This window comes from Chiloscyllium plagiosum, unplaced genomic scaffold (genome assembly GCF_037043375.1).
Source record: "Chiloscyllium plagiosum isolate Xiang-an unplaced genomic scaffold, Cpla_swu_hap1 HiC_scaffold_35, whole genome shotgun sequence".
NCBI classification, from domain to species: domain Eukaryota; kingdom Metazoa; phylum Chordata; class Chondrichthyes; order Orectolobiformes; family Hemiscylliidae; genus Chiloscyllium; species Chiloscyllium plagiosum.
Window position 1 is genome coordinate 10,154,721 of NW_028270173.1, and position 20,827 is coordinate 10,175,547.

Genomic DNA, 20,827 nt, shown 5'->3' on the forward strand with positions numbered 1-20,827 from the left:
TGCGAACTGGCAGTGTCATCAGTCTCTGCTTCCAAAAGCTTCAACTTGTTCCTGACAGGTACTTCTCCGGGGTCTCTTGCACCTGTCTCCTCTCCGCCTTCCTCATCGTCTGCTCTCTTCTGGCATGATTGGTGTAATAACATCGCTGAAGGTCTTGTCCAGAAAGATCTCGTTTTCTCGGATGAGCCTAAGGTCTTCGAGTTCTTTCGTCAGCGCTGCAAATATGCTCGGTCAATTGCTGAATGTGCACATACTTTCCACACATATACGAGCCAGACACAGCAGAGTTGTTGACCTCCCACATCAAGCACGTAGCGCACTGAACCAGCTGGGCAGTCATGTCTTCACCCTCTTCAACTGTGGTGTAATCACTTCACTCAACCTCCTTGTCAAAGAGTCCTGAGCTGAAGCCTCACTCTTCGATCTAAACTTCCTTAGACCCTCTTTTTGTGGCACGTCTGTGGACTCTTAATTAAGGTTAGAGGAGGAGGGAGGCATGGACGGGTTGGACCGAAGGGTCTGTTTCCATGGTGTACATCTCTATGACTATACTTTGATTATGCCTTCATAATGGAGAATACAAATGACAACTGAAAAATGTTGGGAAACATTGGGAATTATAGACCTGTTAACCTGACCTAAATAGTGGTTAAATGCTAGAATCCATTATAAAAGCTTTAATAGCAGAGCATTTGGAAAATAGTGACAGGATCGGACAGAATCAAAAGAGAAACATATTTGAATGATCAGCCATGGTCATATTAAACAGGAGTCCAGGCTCAAAGGGCTGAATGGCCTGTTCCCATTCTCTCTTTCTATATCTCTGTCAACTCAGTGTAAAACAGAACACAATTCCCCCAAAGAGCAAAGTGATAATGACTGGACAATGTTTCTCACAATGATAGTTGAGACTTAAATAGTTGCCAAAAAATTAGAAAGAACTTTCCTGTTCATAAATATAATATTCTGAGATCTTTCATATCTAGCACAAAAAGTTGTCAGTCTTATCAGTAAGGTAGTGCCTTATATAGTTAGCACTCTCTCAATACTACATTGACAGGATTGTTGGTACATTTATATCATGGGGGAAAAGACTAATACAATGTGGATGGATTCGAGAAAAGAGGATGTAGCTGAGTGAACAATATAACACTTGATTGGCTAATGCGTGATAACTAACTTAAACTCAATGCTACATACCTATTGATTACAAAAATAGCCTATATTTTGTTCAATCGTTAACATAGATTTCTGTTCTATTCTGGAAGTGCCTTACCGATCTGGATTTCAATTTCACTGTCCTTTTTGATGCTTCCTCAAGCAATCATTACCCTTGTGCTCCTTACATTAATTCCGAATGAGGAAACACCATGATTTTTAAACTTCCTCTTGTTTTGAAATCCCTCCATGGTCTCCATCTCTCCCAATCTCTGCCCACCTCTGCCTCTGCAAGTACCATCAGAGAAACTCAACCTAAGGGCTGGCCTCTAGTCTTGTGAAATTAACAACTGAAACATTGAGAAACAAATGCAATCATGTAGATCACATCAACAGATGTAAAATTCAGTCACAGTGGAACAACATTTGCCAATAATTCCACGTAATAAATACCCTTATCTGCAATGGACTTAGCACAATTATCATCCAGTTATTACCCAATGGTAATTAACTCAACACATGACTTGAGATTATTTTCCAAACAATAACCTATTCGGATTTGAAGAGCTTTATCTCCATTTTTACCTGCGTCTGTACTGATATCTGTGTTCTACTTGGCTGTGGATCATATGGACAGGAAAGTGGGTCAACACAAGGAAGTGCTTTCTTCAATTTTGTAAAATTCGATCTGAGCACCTGAAAGTGATTGATTAGAATATTTTAGGCTAAGTTGTCTGCTGAGAATAGATAGGTTCAAATGCAACAATGCTTTCACACAGTCCCCAATTTTATTGCCTGTCTGGGTTTGTTTGGCTGTGTGTAAACCAGCATACTACTGGGTACCGTGGGATTTCCATCTGGTGAGTTAGGTTAAAATTACTCACTCAGTGGACAGAAATGTATAGTCACATAATCAATGTGAAATGACGTGAATTTGTTGTTTCATGTCGCTATAGTCTTACCAGATCATATTAGAAGGGGCTGCTCTCTCATTAGAGTGAAGAGACTGGTGGTGATTTAACCTGAGGGTCACAAAGCCTCAGGTGAGGGAAGAGGTTGAAAAGGAGAGTCCTTCATGTTAACTTCAAACCAGTGATGAGAATTGAACCCATGCTATTGTCATCACACTGCTCTACAAACCAACAATCCAGCCAACTGAACTAAACCGATTCCCATTTTCAGATTAGGCAACATCTAAGAAACAAATTTAAGTTTTAGAATTCTGATGAAAGACCATCTGTGTCTCTGTCCATGAATGTTATCTGACCTAAGCATTTCCAGTTTTGTTTATTTTTTGGTATCAGATTTACAAAACCATCATACTTGTGATTGGCACAGTGGCACAGTGGTTAGCACTGCTGCCTCACAGCGCCAGAGACCCGGGTTCAATTCTGGCAACTGTCTGTGTGGAGTTTGCACATTGTCTGCGTGGGTTTCCTCTGGGTGCTCCGGTTTCTTTCCATAGTCCAAAAATGTGCAGGTTAGGTAAATTGGCCATGGTAAATTGCCCATAGTGTTAGGTGAAGGGGTAAATGTAGAGGAACGGGTCTGGGTGGGTCGCTCTTCGGAGGTTGGTGTGGACTTGTTGGGCTGAAGGGCCTGTTTCCACACTGTCAGTAATCTAATCTGATCAGAAGCTGTACCTGGTAATTGCATTGCTTTATTTTGAGGTCTGATTCGGCGCATTTCATTCAAGCCAAAATTTTGACAGTGGTGAAGTTTGTGTAAAATAATTGAATTAAATAGTGATTTGTTTCTGGTTGTTTTATTTTAATCTAAATGGATTTAAACATTAAAGAGTGGTTTGTTTTATTAATCAGATTATGAAAGTCTGTACATATAATAGAATTATAGATTTTAAACAGCATGGAAAGATGTCTTATAGTCCACACCAGGAATCGAGCATCTGACAACCCTAGTTCCATTTTCCAGCTTTTGGCCCATAGCCTTATATACAATGCACTTTGTGATCATTTAAACACTTATTTAATATCGTCTAAAAACTCATTTACCATCTTTTCAGGCTCTGAGTTCCATCTGCCAACTATCTCTGGGTGAAAAAGAAATTCTGAAAATCCCCTCGTAAACTTCCTGCCCTTACCTTTAAATCTATGCCCTGACTTTGATAACTCTGCTAAAGGGAAAAGATGCTTTCGGATATCCCTATCTGTGCCTCCAATAATTTTGTACACCTTTGTTAGCCCCTTCGGCCTAACCAATCTCTTCATAACTACAACATCCTGGTGAAGTCCTCCAGCACCCTCTAGTGAAATCACATCCTTCCCATTGTGTGGTGACAAGAACTACATAAAATACTTCAGCAGTTCCTAACTAATACATTGTTTAGAGGTTATGATGTAACTGTACAAAAACACTAAAAGAACTGTGGATTCTAGAAATCTGACACAAAAACAGAAATTACTGGGAAAGTTCAGCAGGTTTGGCAGCATCTTTGGGAAGGATCAGATCAATTAATATTTCAGATCCAGTGACACTTCCTCAAACTGAAGTTTATGAATGAGGAGTCCTGAACACTTCTGTTCTGTAGCGTCTTTCTCCATTTAAATAATATTCAGGACCTCTACTCTTGATGCCAAGTTTCATAACCTCACATTTGAGCACATTATATCCATCAGCCACTTTTTTGCCAACTCAGTTATTTTTGCAGACTGTACGATCCTGACCAGTTGCTTTTCCACCTACTTTTGTCATGTGCAAACTTTCCTCACCCAAATCATTAATATATTTTGTAAATATACTAATATTTTAGTAAATAATGATGGTCCCAGTACTGATCTGTTGCGCTACAATATTTATAAGTTGCCATTCTGAAAATGCTCCACTTGTTCCAACTCTGACTTCTATTAGTTCAAGTTAAAAATCACACAGCACCAGGTTATAGTTCAACAGGTTTGTTTGGAAGTTCTAGCTTTCAAAGCACAGCCCCTTCATCACGTGGCAGCGCTTAGCCCATCAAGCCTAATCTACCATTCATGAAGATCATGTCTGGTCTAATTACAATCTCAAGTCCATTTCTAATAAACTTTGACTTCCTTATTTGTCAAGAATCTATCAACCTGTGCCTTTAAAATGACCCTTACCTTCACTGCTCTCTGGGAGTTTCACAGGCTCCTAAATCTCTGGAGGGATTAAAAAGCCATCTTCATTTTAATGGAATACCCCATATTTTGGAGTTTTACGTTCATACTTTCATTCACAGTCAGTGTATGTTTGAACAAACGTGTTCAGGTGCAGTCTTCCAAACCATATTAATCTCTCTCATTTATGAACATATATTCTATAAATATTGATAAACATGTTTAGATTCTAATGCCAGTCCAGAAACTGACTTCTGCAATCTATCACAACTGTGTTTCCAGTTCAGTACTACTGTACTGAAATTCTACATAACTGATCGTACCAGCAACAGACATTAGAAAAAAAATTCTTTTGGCTTAATAGGTGCATCAAAGATTGGTAAAATCCAAAATACACAAACTATCTGTTCTACAACACATTTCATATTTCTGAACTGAAAAGTGAACAACATAGAAAAGCAATTTTCCCACATTTCTAGTATTGGCTGTGAGTATCTGATAGTACAGGTTCCTGCACTCTGACTCCGTGCTATTGTTCTACACCCAATTCTGATAAAGATCCATTCTCAGATGATGTTTTTTGGTTCTCCCTCGTTCACTAGTGCAATACTGAAACAAGAGTTACAATTAAAATGGGGTTCAACAATTTTTGTCCAAAATCTGTCTCTGTAGCTTCTGAAGTTTTCTTTTAACTGGAAAATATTGCTTCTTGGAATCATATTTTTTAAAAATTACAATCAGAACAGGAATTGGGCACAATCTGCAGTTAGTTTTCTATCATTCTGATAATCATGGCTGTGTTTATCTCTGTCCTGATTCTATATCATATATTTTTGTCAGTCAAGTGTATCATTAATCTGGGTTTTATAATTTACGATTTGCTCTCAGACAAAATTTTTTTTGATTGTGAAAGTTTACAGATTTCCAGCACCCTTTTGTTTTGAGAGGAACTGCCTCCTCAAGTTACCCTGAACTAGCTAAGCTGGATTCTTCCATAAACGGAAACAGTGTGTTAGTCTACCGTATCAAGTTCTCTATCCATTGAAAAACTTCAGTTAGATCTTATACACTTAAAAGAATGTAAGCCCAGTCAATGCAACGTGTCCTGGTAATTTAACCATTAATCGTTCCCATTGACAGAGGTCATGTAAACTGGTATGTTGTGTAACACAATTCATCATTTTCCTTCTCTTTCCAGATCAAGCCACTGGTTGAAAGTGAACAGTTACTGTGGATAAGTGGTATGGTTGGCCATGTTGACACCTTTAGGATCCCCCTTATTGCAGTCACACCTCGTAATAACCTCATAGCTGTGGCAGAAGCTAGAAAGCATTCATCGGCAGATATTGGTGCTAAGTTCATTGCTGTCCGCACATCTACTGATAAAGGTGATTAACTTTGTTAAGGAATGAAAGGGCTGTTTGAATCATTGATTTCTGTCAACAGAATAACTCCCTAATTAGGCTGTACAGTTTGATAATCAAATTTTTCTTTTGGTTCTGACAATTGAACTATTCAAATGCTGAAGGGAATTGGCATATATTCATATTTAGATACAGAAATGTGGTTGACTAAACAAATTGGGCAACACTTCCAATCCGAAAGCATTCAATAATTTTACACAGTTCAAACATATGTTTCTGAATTTAAGAACAGACTACACATAAAGCAATTGTTTTCTGAACTAATGCTGCTTTAAATCATACCACTGGGATATTTGGAATAAGAGGGGAAAACAAAAAGGAATTAAATCTATGGATCACTACTGAATCCCTTTTTCTAAAAAAAAAGTGGATCTGAAACAATTAGCTGATGAAAAGCACTTAGAAGAAGAGTGTAATAGGAGAAGTAGAAGGTGAGTGAACTGTGAATGATGAAATTCTGACCTTTGCACTGGTCAAGAATTGTATTATTGTAAATACTGGCCGCTGTAACCTCTCCTGTCTTCTGTGGGGAATGAACAAGTTGTCTTCTCCTCTGATTTGCTTCATAGAAGGTACATCAGCTAAAAGACCAAAGTTCAGATTGAACCTGAATGCTCTGCAAAGATAAAAGCATATCTTAATTTAACCTTCTAAAGCAGAAGGATTCCAGTTGCAAAACCACGGTGGCACAGTGGTTAGCACTGCTACCTCACAGCGCCAGAGACCCGGGTTCAATTCCTGCCTCAGGCAACTGTCTGTGTGGAGTTTGCACATTCTCCCTGTGTCTGCATGGGTTTCTTCCGGGTGCTCTGGTTTCCTCCCACAGTCCAAAAATGTGCAAGTTAGGTGAATTGGCCACGCTAAATTGCCCGTAGTGTTAGTGAAGGGGTAAACGCAGGGGAATAGGTCTGGGTGGGTTGCTCTTCGGAGGGTTGGTGTGGACTTGTTGGGCCGAAGGGCCTGTTTCCACACTGTAAGTAATCTAATCTAAAATTGAATATGGCCAGAGTTATCTTTCTGCTCTTCCCCCTGTTCATGTTTTATGAAGTCCACAATTGAAGTACTTACTTCACATGCTCAGATGTTTCGGATATGGTTTAAAACTAACTGTTGCGAACAAACTTGTTGGTGCTTTCTGGATTTCATAGAAAATATACAATGCTCTGGTGTGAAATGCCAAATTGTTTGTTTTTAAATCCCCAGTAACAAGTTTCCACAGTTTTGAATGATTTGTAATCTTGCTCATTTCTGGACCTATGTTAAAGAGAATGATACTGCAAATACCTGTTGCCTTTCACAGCCTCAATATGGCCCAAACAGCTTTGCATAAAATTAGCATTTTTGAAGTGTAGTTACTGTTTAAATGTAAGAAATACAGCAACCGATTTACAAACAGCGAGTTCCCATTATTAATATATTAGTTAATATATAAATATATGCTAGACACCAAGAATAACTCCCTGGCTTCTCTTCGTTGAAATATAATAGAATTTTATACATCCACCTGAGAGGGCAGTTAGGAGAAATATATCTCAGAAAGACTACAGAATCAGCAATAAAGAAGCACCCGTGCATTTCGCTGTTTTCTGACTGCTTGCATGAAGCAAAATGTTCTTCCTGATTTACTGTCAGGTTCTTTGACTGTGTTGAACGTATTTTTACAGTTGTCACCATCTGTGATTGTAATCCTGGAAGATTCACAGTTTAAATCTCTTGTCTGGTAACCAATTGCTGTTGTTAATGTCAGATACTCTCAAGTAAAGTTTGCACTAAGAATCAATTAGTGATAATAGCATCCAGTGGTTCAATGATCTAACGTGCAACTGAGCCAAGCAGATTCGGAAGATTCTTTATTCTAATCAACAATACCAAGTAGGGGCACAATGATCTAGTGGTATTATTGCTGGACTATTAATCCAGAAACTCGGCTAATGTTCTAGCGACCCGAACTTGAATCCTGCTAAGAGTTCAATTTTAACAAAAAAAAATGGAATTAAGAATCTTCTGATTACCATGAAACCATTGTCAATTGTCAGGAAAAAGCAATCTGACTCACTGATGACCAAGAGGGAATGAAATCTGCCATCATCACATGCTCTGGCCAACCTGTGATTCCAGACCCACAGCAATGTGGTTGACTCTCAACTGCCCTCTGAAATGGCATAGCAAGCAGTTATATCAATCACAATGAAGCCTCAAAGAAATAAAACTCTGCAAACCACCTGGTATCGAACCATGCACTGGAAACCTCATCAGCAAAAACATCCGACTGAGCAAAGTGCTCCTTTACCAATATCTGAGAGCTAGTGGCAAAATTAGGAGATTTGTCTTAGAGTAGTTCAGCAACAGCATGACATTTTCTGAAAGTTAAGATTCTATGAGAATGACTCCGTCCGAGATACCACCATCACAATCACCTCATATGTCCTCTCCCACCGACAGGACCGACAGGCAGAAGTGGTGGCATTATTATGTCCAGTTGGGAGGGAGTTGCCATGGGAGTCCTCAACATCAACTCAGGATCCCATGAGGTCTTATGGCTACAGTTTAAACATAAGCAAGGAAACTTGCTGCTGGTTACCACGTCCTGTCCTCCCTCAGTTGTTGAATCAGTACTCCGCTGTATTGAACACCACTTGGAAGAAACACTGAGGGTAGCAAGGGCACAGAATGTACTCTGGGAGTGGATTTCAATGTGCGCAATCAAGAATGACTCAGCAGCAGCACTACTGACTGACCTGGTCAAATCCTAAAAGACGGAGCTGTTTGTCTGGGTGTATGGCAGGTGGTGAAGGAAAAACGTACATGAACTCATCCTCAACAATCTGCCAGCAGCAGATGCATCTTCTGACAGTACTGACAATTGGTCACTGCACAGTATTTGAGGAGATGAAGTCACGCGTTCACATTGAGAATAACTAGCATATTCTGCAGCTTTAGCACCATACAAAATGTACCAGACTTCAGACAGATCTAGCAACTCAAGATTGGGTATCCACTTGAAAGTAATATAATAGCATTTTCTATGTCTACCTAAGAAGGCAGTTAAGAGAAATATATCTCAAAGACTACAGAAAAGAACAAAGAACTCAGCAAAGAACAAGCACCAGTGCACTTCACTGTTTGCATGAAGCAAAATGTTCTTCCTGATTTACTGTCAGTTTCTGTGATTGTGTTGAATGTATTTCTACAGTTTCACCATCTGTGATTGTAATCCTGGAAGAATCGCAGTTTAAATCTCTTGTCTGGTAACCAATTGTCTTTGTTAATGTCAGGTGCTCTCAAGTTAATTTTGTACTGTGGGAAGAATCAATTAGTGAAAATAGTATCCAGTGGTTCAATGACCTAATGTGGAACTGAGCCGAGCAGACGAGAATGATTCTATATTTTTATCAATAGTACTTCGTAGGGGCACAATGGTCTAGTAGTTTTATTGCTAGACTGTGGACCATCGGAAGCACTCCGGCACAATCTGCAAACTCATGGCCCTACTCTACCATTACCTTCAATACAGGAGATGAAACCTAGTTTAATGGAAAGATCAGGAGGGCATGCCAGGAGAGTACTGGGCATACCTAAAATTGAGGTGTTAACCTGGTCAACCAGGGACCTTTCATGCATTAGGCAAACGTGATAACCGCTACACTACAGAAACACAACACCCTGACAACATTCCAGCAATAGTACTGAAGACAAGTGCTCCAGACCCTGCTGTTCTTTGAGCCAATGTTATAACATTAGCATCTACCCAACAATGTGGAAAATTGCCCAGGTATAGTCTGAGAAAGCAGATTAATCCATCTTGGCCAATTACCATCCCCGATAGTCTAGTCTCGATAGTCGGTAAAGTGATGGAAGGTGTCATTAACAGTGTTATCAAGCAGCACCTGCTTAGCAATAATCTGCTCAATGATGCCTCGTTTGGGTTCCACCAGGGCCACTCAGCTCCTGATCTCATTACAGCCTTGGTTCAAACCTGGACAAAAGAGCTGAATTGCAGAGGTGAGGTGAGAGTGACAGCCTTTGACATCAAGGCCCCATTCGGCCAAGTGCAGCATCAAGTAACCCTCAGAAAAATTGGAATCAATAAGAATTGAGGCAAACTCTTGGCTAGCTGGAGTCATACCTGGGACATAGGAAGATGGTTGTGGTTTCTGGAGGTCAATCATCTCAGCTGCAGAATATCTCTGCTGTGTTCCTCTGGGTGATTCAGCTGCTTCATCAATGACCTTCCTTTCATCATAAAGTCAAAAGTGGGGATGTTTGCCCATGATTGCACAATGTTCAGCACCATTCAGGACTCTTCAGTATCTGAGGAGTTAATGTTCAAATGCAACAAGATCTGGACAAAGTCCTGGCTCAGACTAACATGTAGGAAGTTACATTCACACCACACAAGTGCCAGACAATGAGATGATCGAACCACTGTCACTTGACATTCATTAGAATTATCATCACTGACTTTCCCACTATCAGCATCCTGGGGTTCCACTGACCAGAAGCTCAACCGGACTTGCTATGTAAACAGTGGCTGCAAGAGCCGGTCAGAGGCTAAGAATACTGTGGGATGTCATTCACCACATGACTCCCCAGAGCCTGGATTAGTGGTGCTAGAAGAGCACAGCTGGTGGTGCCTGAACTGCTGTGCTCTTCCAGCACCACCAGTCCAGAATCTGGTTTCCAGCATCTGCAGTCATTGTTTTTACCTCTTTTATCCCCAGAGTCTGTCAACCGTCTACAAGGCACAAGGCAGGAGTATGATACTCCCACTTGCCTGGATGGATGCAGCTCCAACAATACTCAAGAAGCTTGACCATCCAGGACAAAGCAACCTACTTAATTGGCATTATTCCCTCCACCACCGATGCTCAGTAGGAGCACTGTGTACTATCTACAATATGCACTTCAGACAGTACCTTCCAAACCCACAACCACTTCCATTCAGAAAGACAAGGGCATCAGATACATGGGAACACCACCATCTGCAAGTTTCCCTCCAAGCCACTCATCATCCCGACTTGGAATTATTTTGCCATTCCTTTACTGTCACTTGGTCAAAGTCTTGGAATTCCCTCCCGAAGGGCATTGTGCAACTTCAATGATAAATGAATCATAGACTTCTAATAATTAGAAAATTTGGTTGTGGTGGTGAATAATTTAATCTGTAATGATCCTAACACAGATTCTTGCAAACTAATATTGTCAGGAGGGGAGTCACTACACAGCAATCAGCAGTAGCAATCATTACTGAACCATAGCTGTTCCAGCAGAACACCAAGAGGTTTTTTTTTATTCACTCATGGGATGTGGACATTGCTGGCTGGCCAACATTTATTGCTCATCCCTGCTTGCCCTCGAGACAGTGGTGTGGTGAGCTGTCGTCTTGAACTAGTGCAGTCCATGTGCTGTAGGTAGATCCACAATACGTACAATGGGTGATAAGAAATTGATGAGCTTGATAATGTGTTAAATTCATCTTGGTTTTATACTAATTTGCACACAATCAGTGAGCCTACCTATACATCCTATTGGATTATTTCAGGTGAGGTGCCATACTTAGTGACAGCCAGTTACTGAACAATTCAATTTAAAAAAACTTGTGAGGACATGAGTGGTACTGGAAATAAATATGTAAGGGCCTGGGGTTTCTGATACAACATTTACAAGGCCACATGTGACTGAGTCTCATGATCTTGTTTTTTTTTCAGCTCATCACTCACAATTGGTTACACTACAATGCAAATCACCTGTTCACACCTTTACCCATAACAGTCGCCAATGAGTATATTGCAAATGTCAGCTGGTGTGCTATTAAAATTGAGTCCAATACTTGTGAATGGAAACATGATGCTTGAAGTGATAGAGAATTTCAATCCCTAACATTGTTACTTCACTTCATAATTTTCTTATTCAGGTGAAACCTGGAGCCCAACCACCTTCCTTGATGATGATGGTTCAAAGACTGATGGCCTGAACTTGGGAGTAATATTGGTTGATGAAGAGAAGGATCTCATTTTCATCATGTACACCATATGTGCCCACTACTATCACTGTAATGTTTCCAGCACACTATTAATTGAGAGTCAAGATGATGGGAGAACCTGGAGCCAACCAAGAAACCTGTCTGAAATGATTGGCACAAAAATGTTTGCACCTGGGCCTGGAGCTGGTATTCAGGTGAGTGAAATCAGAGGGAGAACACATACAAGGGGAACTTGTAGGCACATGAATAATCACGTGACCTAGAGTTTTTGTTTTGAGCTAATTTGTGAAATTCACAATGCAGTTGGAATTGTGCTCGTTAGGTTACACTTAAAATCTCCGCAAAAAAATTACATAATCTCACACATCAATGCAGTCAGCCTAGTAGTGTGACAAAACATAATCTCTACTTTTTAAAAGAAGGAAAATTATTGAGTAGTAATTTGATGTACTTCCATTGATACAGCTGAAATTTGAGTCTAAATAAGCAGCTTAATGGGGAACATTGAGCTTTCCATTTGAATACCTTGATTTAAAAATAACTGAAAGCGATATAAAAGGTCCTAAAGACATAATCGTCCACTACTTCAGTGTACCCTGATCAGTTTTTTTAAATAAATTAACTTTTTCTGGGATGAAAATAATTTTCCAATGTGCGTACTGCTGAGGAGAAGCCTAAGCAATGAGCACAATTTGAAGAGGTATCATATAAGTTATTACAGAAAACTGGATTGAAGATAACATGTCAGCATGAATTGAAGACTGGTTGAAGGGTAACACACTATTGCACTAAATAGATCACTTAAAGATTGGCAAGCTTCAACTAGAGGTCACCAACAAGTAAAATACTTATGCCTCAGCTATTTACATTCTAATCCATGATTGAGATGAAGGAAACAGTCTGTAACACATTATAATTCTGATTATACAAAGATAGTTATAAACTAGAGAGATCAGAAAGAGTTTAATTATTCAATATAGAAGAAAAAAATAAGCAATGCTTTTTAAAAGATGGTGAGAGAACACTTCCTGTTCTCTCTCTCTCTCCATCTTTTATACCATTCTTTGGTCTTTGAAATGTTGGCATTCGGGGGGTGACCTGGTTTTCTTGTACAAAAGTCTAAGGAAGCTAACATGCAGGTGTCACAAGTATTTGGGGAAATAAATGGTGTACTGACATTTATGACAAAAGAAATGATATATTGGAATATATTGTTATTCTTTGAGAGATTTAATTCAGAAGGGAAACAAAATAAATCTTAGTGTCATTTCTATGAAGGTGACTTGTTGTTGAAGAGGTCAGAAATTTATTTTTGAAGTCAGTTCAAACGTTATTTCCAAGATAGGTGGCTTGAGATAAGTGTCTCAATCGGTTGTTAATTGCTGAGTATTTACATTGTTGAGCTTCATGACCTACACAAAGCAGATGGACAAGGGCCACTGGTAAATTTAGTTCTGGAGAAGATAAATCATCATAGTATAAGGGCAGTTTAAAACATTTTTTTTTAGATTGTATAAATTTGTAGACTGAATCTAGTTTATAGATTAGATTAGATTCCCTACATTCGGCCCAACATGTTCACACCGACCCTCCGAAGAGCAAACCAGCCAGACCCATTTCCCGCTGACTAATACACCTAACACTATGGACAATTTAGCATGGCCAATTCACCTGAACTGCACATCTTTGGACTGTGGAGGAAACCCACCCAGACTCTGGGAAAATGTGCAAATTCCGAGGCTGGAATTGAACCTGCGACCCTGGTGCTGTGAGGCAGCAGTGCTAACCACTGAGCCACTGTGCTGCCCCTAGAACTGTCCTTGTTGACAGAACTAAAAGACAGATCTGTCAGAGCTGGGAGGTTGGCCTGAACAGTTTCAGCAGCTAGGTAAAGATTGGAAAGAGATAGTTGAATAAGAAATCTTCAATTCAAGACAGAAGTGATACTTTATTAGGATTGAGTAACTGTAAAGAATATCATTGGTTCATTTTTTTCCTTTTGCTTTTTAAGATTTTTCTAAATTATCTTTCTTTAGTATAAATTGTATTCTTTTGTTAAAAGAACACTGGGGCCCTCCTGTAAATATGTTCAGTGCCCATCACAGTAATCAAATTGCAAAAATAAAATGTGTGATCTATCAACTCAGGTTTCACTTTTGGGATCTAACTTGTCCAGTACAACCATTAACTAGAAATATGAAGGCTATTTCTGTCTTGGAGAAACTACAACAATGATACACTGGACTGATTCAAGGGATGAGGTAGTGTTTATCCAATACACAGATTCAGTAAACTCTCTTCAGTGGAATTTGGAAACCTGACAGGTGACCGCATTAAAATGTAAATTTTTTAAGGGGCATAATATGATAGATGCTGGGATTCCTTTTGCTGGGAAGGCCAGAAGTAGGAATCAAATTCTTGGGATACAAATTCTGGTATTTCAGAATGAGATCAGGGGTTCCTCAGCTCAGCATGTTATGGATTTTTAGAATACCGTACATTGAAGTGTATTCAAGATGGAGATTGTGTGTTTGTTTTTTTTCCCCCAATATAGCCAGAATTGAGAAGTAAAGGATCACTTTAGAAAAGTGGTGCTGAGATAGTTCTTTGGTGTATGAATTCAAAGGGTCAAATAATTTACGTCAGCTCCTATTTCATACATTACTTTACTGTACAAGTCGAATTGCACAATTTTGATCTGATCAGTTTTATTAGCAGAGTCTTATCTGGGCAAAATTAATCTTGAACCGTTGTAACTGCAGAAAATGTACACAAGTGATTTCTGGAATAACTTGCTTTATGGTTAAAAAAATCCTTAAGGTTTTGCATTGGTTGTCACTCCCATCCTGAAGAAAGTGAAGACTGCAGATGCTGGAGATTAGAGTTGAGAGTGTGGTGCTGGAAAAGCACAACAGGTCAGGCAGCATCTGAGGAGCAGGAGAATCGATGTTTTGGGCAAAAGCCCTTCATCAGGAATATTTCTGATGAAGGGCTTTTGCCCGAAATGTTGGTTCTCCTGCTCCTCGGATACTACCTGACCTGCTCTGCTTTTCCAGCACCACACTCTCATCATCAATCCCATCCTGTTTTGTTTGATTATAAATAGTAGAAATGAACAGCAATGCAATCAAACTTTACCTTAAGTGGATAAGACTGCTGAATGTTTTTAATTATAAACCATACTTTAATGACAATTACAAATAACAGTTTAGTGATTTGCACTCCAAGGTAGTATGTTCTGCTGTTGGGGAGTGAAAAGTTTTCATTTAGTTGCTTCTTTAGAGTTATAGAGTCATAAAATCATACAGCATAGAAACAGGCCCTTTAGCCCACCAACAAACACCAAACTAATCCCATTTACTGTGCTGACCAACAAACACCAAACTGATCCTATTTACTTGTACTTGGTCCACCGTCTATGATGTTTTGGCATTTTAAGTACTCATTCAGATGTTTCTCAAATGTTGCAAGAGTACTTGCCCTCCACCACTCCCTCAGACAGCATGTTCCATTATATCTATAGCTAATGTCCTGGTAAATATGCTTTCTGTCCTCTCCAGTCTAATCTTGAGTTCCAATAGTGTGGTGATCAGACCTGCACACAGTGTTCCATCTGTGGCCAAAACCATGTTTATCAAATTGTAACGAGACTTCCTTGCTCCTATATCCAATGTCCCACCCAATGAAGATAAGCATCCTGTATATTACCTTCAGTGCCCTATCTACCTGTGCTGACACCTGGAAGAGCATGTCAAGTTACAATGCAGTTTAAACAAAATACCTCCAGTATAATAGCTGATGAAGAAACGTCTAAATCAAAGATGTCCATTTTCAAATGTTGCCAGCAGTAATTGCTTCAGGATATTCTTAAAGTATGAGGGCTATGTCATCATCTTGCAGAGTAGTCTAGAGCATGACACTGACTACCAGTTATAGGTGTTGCTGAATATTTGGTTTCATTGCAGTTTTTCATAGAATTCACTGCCTTTTTTGTGTTGGTCTCTCCAAGATTTGTTTTTCGTGCCAATAAACCAAGCTTGCAGCTCCCTAAAGTTCTGGTCATTTTCTCACAATACAGAAATTTTTTTATAGAAAAGATACAATCCAAAGAAAGGCCGTTTGATCGTTTGTGGACATGGGACAATTGAGGAAGATGGAATATTCTGCCTTTTCAGTGATGACCATGGCAAGACATGGAAGAATGGAGGGAGTCTGAAGGGAATTCCCTTCGATCAGCCAAAAAAATTCTTTGACTTCAATCCAGATGAAAACCAGGTAATAATCTCTTTCCTGTTGACATGAAGCATTTCTGATGAGGGAACAAGTAGTCAATTCAGTGGCGGTGAGGAAAGGGGTCAATCCATTTGCCTCTTGGGCAAGTTCAATACTAAAACGTTGAGTTCCAGAGTAAAGGGAAATCTAAAACGAGAGGGTATAATTTAGAATAAGGAGTGGCCATTTAAAATAGTAATGAGAAGGAATTTCTTCTCTCAGAACTTGCTTATCTGTTAAGTTCTCCATACCATAGAGTATTGGAACCATTGACTATATTCAAGGCTGAATCAAATAAATATTGGCCTACAGGAGACTCTGGAGTTATGGATGGCAGGCAAGAAAAGTGGAGCTGACGTCAAGATAAGATCAGTCATAAATATACTGATGGCTGAGCATGTTCATATTTCTGATGTTTGTATGATTGACGGTTCTTAATGCGGGTTAAATGGGACACTGTTCCCTTTTCAGTGGTAATTATTGGTTTTTGATATTTAATTGAAGTAAAAGAACTTGTTTGTTTTTGTCATCTTTTTAAAGCCCTATGAATTATCGGATGGTACTGTGGTGATTAACGCAAGGAATCAGAATTTCTACCACTGTCATTGCCGAATAATAGTGAAGAGTTATGATGCATGCGAGTCCCTGCCAATAGAAAATGTGACCTTTGACGAGACTCTGATAGACCCGGCTGTGGCTGCTGGAGTATTAGTAAAAGATGACATTGTTTTCTTCAGTAATCCTGCAAACCCAGTGAAACGTGAGTCTCACAATTCTGACACTGGCGCTGCTGATGTTTCTGGGTACCATCATATTTGCATTCTCTCATGGGGTTAAGTACATCCTACCATACATGCAAAGTACACCACCACCCTCTGACTTCTACCTTTGAGCTAGTTCTGTATCCAAATGGCTAGTTCCCCCTGTATTCCATGAGATCTAACCTTGCTGATCAGTCTCCCATGGGGAACCTTGTTGAACGCCTTACTGAAGTCCATATAGATCACATCTACTGCTCTGCCCTCATCAATCCTCTCTTATTTCTTCAAAAAACTCAATCAAGTTTGTGAGACATGATTTCAAGGAAACATTGGTCAAAGTGGAGCCACATGTTAATTAGTGATCTGTTTCTTTTCACACAGAGTTTACTTAGAGAGCCACAACTGCAATTAGATTTGGTTAATCCAATCAGTACAACTGGTCATCGTATAACTGTACAAATTAATGAACATTCTATGATTATTTTAATTTTCAATGCACCTTTACTGTATCAGGAGGTCCCAAAGCATTTTGGCCGATGGAATCAACGATAGTGAGCATTTGTGCCCTGTTGTAAGAAATATCGCAATGAATTTGCCCAAAGCAAGATTCTACAAATAACGAGATGATATGACGATCTACTTTTAGTGATGCTGATTGAGGGGAAACTAGCAATAATGTCATGATTTAAATATAGATGGTAAATTATGTATTTTTTAAAGTGAGTTTTTTCTTTTAACTCATTTTTTTATTTATGTCTTCTCACTTCTTCAATCTACTTATGGTTTCTTTATTGTTTTCCTGCCTCATTTGATTCTAATTTACCCTGATTCCTCCTTTGCTTCTTTCTATCTTTTTTTCAATCAGATGGCAGTCTGATGGTGCCATCATTCACCAAGGTCCTCACCTCACTATTATTTGCTCACACTTCTAGCAATTTATAAAGAAAATATTTAGAGTCAAGGGCAAATGTTTCACCTAAGCGTATTGTTCTTGCAAGATTTGGTACATAGTTTGTGATACTGCACCTCTGTTGTAATTGGAGTAATACAATGTTTTAATTCACTATATTTTCTTTCGTTTAATCCCTAGGTATAAACCTTACTCTTAGATGGAGTTATGACAATGGAAAGTCGTGGGTAAAGGACAAAATAATGATCTGGCCTGGCCCAAGTGGTTATTCCTCCATGACTACCTCCAACAATACTTCAAGCAATGAGCAATACATCTACTTAGTTTTTGAGAAGGGCCTGAACGACATAACTGAATCCATATCATTTGTGAAGATTCACATTAAGTAAAAGCCCACTGTCTCCCCATCTCCATGGGAGTGCAATCTAAACAAGTCATAAGAAATCACAGGCTCCAGTTTATTAGGAAAAAAATTATTTTTATATCACTACACAAATTGCTAGCTTTCATTGCTTTGTTTACAATAGGCTGTGTTTTTAAATTAAAATCAACATTTGAAAACTCCAAATTTCTTTACCATCCTCTCTCTCTGCAACAAGTAGTTTTTCCTTAATTTACTGGTGAGCAGGTGATGTGGACTTATCACCAACTATGAAATGTTTGTACTTGTGGCCAGCCCTGTTCTATACCTGATCTTAAACTCTTTTGTTTTTTATTGGTATTTCATCTCCAGGACCATGTTGAAGCTGTTGCTAAATTTGCACTTTTAAAATATTTTTAAAATAACATTTATAAGAAAATGGGTTTAGCTGGGTGAAGTTGTCAGTATGTCAAAATCCAAAACAGGAGAATTCAAGAGTACTACTGGTGTCTTTAGTTTAATGAAAATGAGGTTTTTTACTTGCATGTGGACATAGTTACAAAGATACAATTTAGGAGCAGAGGTGGTCTAGGTCAGACCATCAATAAAAGCCTAGTAGGAGACAGCATTCAGAAAAAGTACATTTGTATCACAGACTTAAAGCTATCCTTTAAAGTTCTGTCAGACGGTTCCAAGTGCCAAGTTATATTATGTAGCTTCTTAACCTGCTGACCTGCTTGGGTCAGGTGGCCATTTCTCAATTCCATATTTTTGAGATGTATAGACATGGGGCAGCACTCCTCAAGTGAAGGTCTGCTAAGCAGACTGACACCTCAGAATAAAGACTTGTATATTTTAATTCCTTGACTCTAGCTAGTGTGACTTTGTCTTAGCTCCACATCAGAAAGTGGTATTTGGCAGATAGCTGGCTTGTATCTATGAAGGAGAAATACTTGAACAAAATATACACCTAGGCAATAGTTAACGGGTTCCATAACTGACTGCAGCACACCTGGCTAGCAAGCAATTAACAATGGTTTTTGCTCCTGTCAGGTGATAGTTCTTGCCAAACTATGTTTAGATCTGGATGCTAAGTTATGTGATGGGTTTCAATTGCATTAACCTCCATTTTTCTATAGCTGCTGAAAATGCTGTCTACGTTTGCATGTGATGCATACCTTGGTTTCAGACTGTTGTCGGTGCTTGTGGCACCCTACTGTCAGTATCACTGCATTCAGAAAAGACGCTTTCTTTTAGTGTAGGAAAGAGGGGTTAAAGAAAATATGAGTTTCATTTGATTAGATAAATCAGATTTTATTATTTAATAAGGGGGGTGATATTTTTAATATGCACACTGAAAAGGTTGTATTTGATAAGGCCCATTGGTGATTAAGGATAATATCCTTAATATTAAAATTAGAATTGGGATTAGGTCCCACTTTAAAATATTTGAGGACCCAGCCCAGAATCTAGCTCAGGTACCTTCTGTTCAATGAAGCAAATATAAATGATTTTCAATACCTGTTTTACTTTTGCATTCTGTTAATGGAGTTATTTTTTCTGGAAAATATTACACTATGAAAATCTCTTTTTCAGAGAAAACCTGGATGCTGACCAGAACAAATGCAAATTAATGTTTTTTTATTGTTACTGTTTGTACAAATAATTGGATTGCTTGTCAATAAAATTTCATAACTTGCCTAAAATGTGACCTGTTCCTCCTAGAATCGTTTTCTGTCAAGATGATGAAAAACTTAATGTTGCCAAGCACAACAAAAGATGCAACTATATCTTTTTGTGTTTCAGATCTCTTGTCTTGTTTATTTGTCATGTCACATTGCTGTTAAATTTCTGGCTTAAAACATTTTGTTACATTGGAGCTATATAAATGCCAAGTTGTTAATTTTGTTGTTAACTATAAATGCCAAGGAGTCTTTTAGACCAAACTCAACTGACTCTGACTCTCCAACATCTGCAGTCCTTGCTTTCTCCAAAATGGTGACTGACTGACAGTGCTTCTCTGGGCCTTCAACCAACTTTGGCTTCACAACTTCCCTGTGTGCTCCACAGACAACGTACTTCACCATTTATCCATGCAAGTTGGCATCAGCAAACCACCAGTATTACCATATCAGGATCAGTACTGGGTCAGCTGCTTTTTTGTCAATTACTTAAATTATTTGGATATGAACACAGGAGGAATGGGTAGTAAGTTTGCTGCTGACACCAAAATTGGAGGTATAGTGAAAAGCGAAGAATGTTACCTCAGACTACAACGAGATCTTGATCAGATATGCCAATTGGCCAAGGAATGGCAAATGGAGTTTAATTTAGATAAACGTGAAGTGCTGCATTTTATAAAGGCAAATCAAGCAGGACTTATACACTTAATGGTAAGGTCTGGGCGATTGTTGCTGAACAGAGATCTTAGAGTGCAGGTTCATAGTTCCTTGAAAGTGGAGTCTTAGGTAGATAGGAATGCTTCATGCAATTCTGGTTTCCATGCTATAGGAAGGATTTGTAAAACTTGAAAGGGTCCAGAAAAGATTTACAAGGATGTTGCCGGAGTTGGTGCATTTGAGTTCTAAGCAGACGTTAAATAGACTAGTGCTATTTTCCCTGGAAAGTCTGAGGCTGACAGATGACCTTAGAGGTTTATAATACTTTGAGGGGCATGGATAAGGTAATTAGACAGGTATTTTTCCCAGAGTGAGGGAGTCCAAAACTAGATGGCATAGCTTTAAAATGAGGGGGTAAAGGTTTAAAAGGGACCTAAAGGACAACCTTTCCATGCAGAGGGTGATGCAAGTCAGGAATGAGCTGCCAGAGGTATTTTGTGGAGGCTGGTAAAATTACAACA

The 20,827-nt window shown here is 39.0% G+C and overlaps 1 protein-coding gene across 1 annotated transcript in view; it reads left to right on the forward strand.

The window, feature by feature from the left end:
• neu1 (neuraminidase 1) overlaps window positions 1–19,678 on the forward strand; it is a 35,269-nt gene extending 15,591 nt beyond the window's left edge. Inside the window, exons 2-6 of the mRNA XM_043678249.2 lie at window positions 5,455–5,644; window positions 11,595–11,857; window positions 15,756–15,938; window positions 16,476–16,695; window positions 17,787–19,678. Coding sequence (XP_043534184.1) covers window positions 5,455–5,644; window positions 11,595–11,857; window positions 15,756–15,938; window positions 16,476–16,695; window positions 17,787–17,995 — 1,065 coding nt within the window. The 3' untranslated portion in view covers window positions 17,996–19,678. The remainder of the gene's footprint in view (window positions 1–5,454; window positions 5,645–11,594; window positions 11,858–15,755; window positions 15,939–16,475; window positions 16,696–17,786) is intronic.
• The last annotated feature ends 1,149 nt before the right edge of the window (window positions 19,679–20,827 follow it).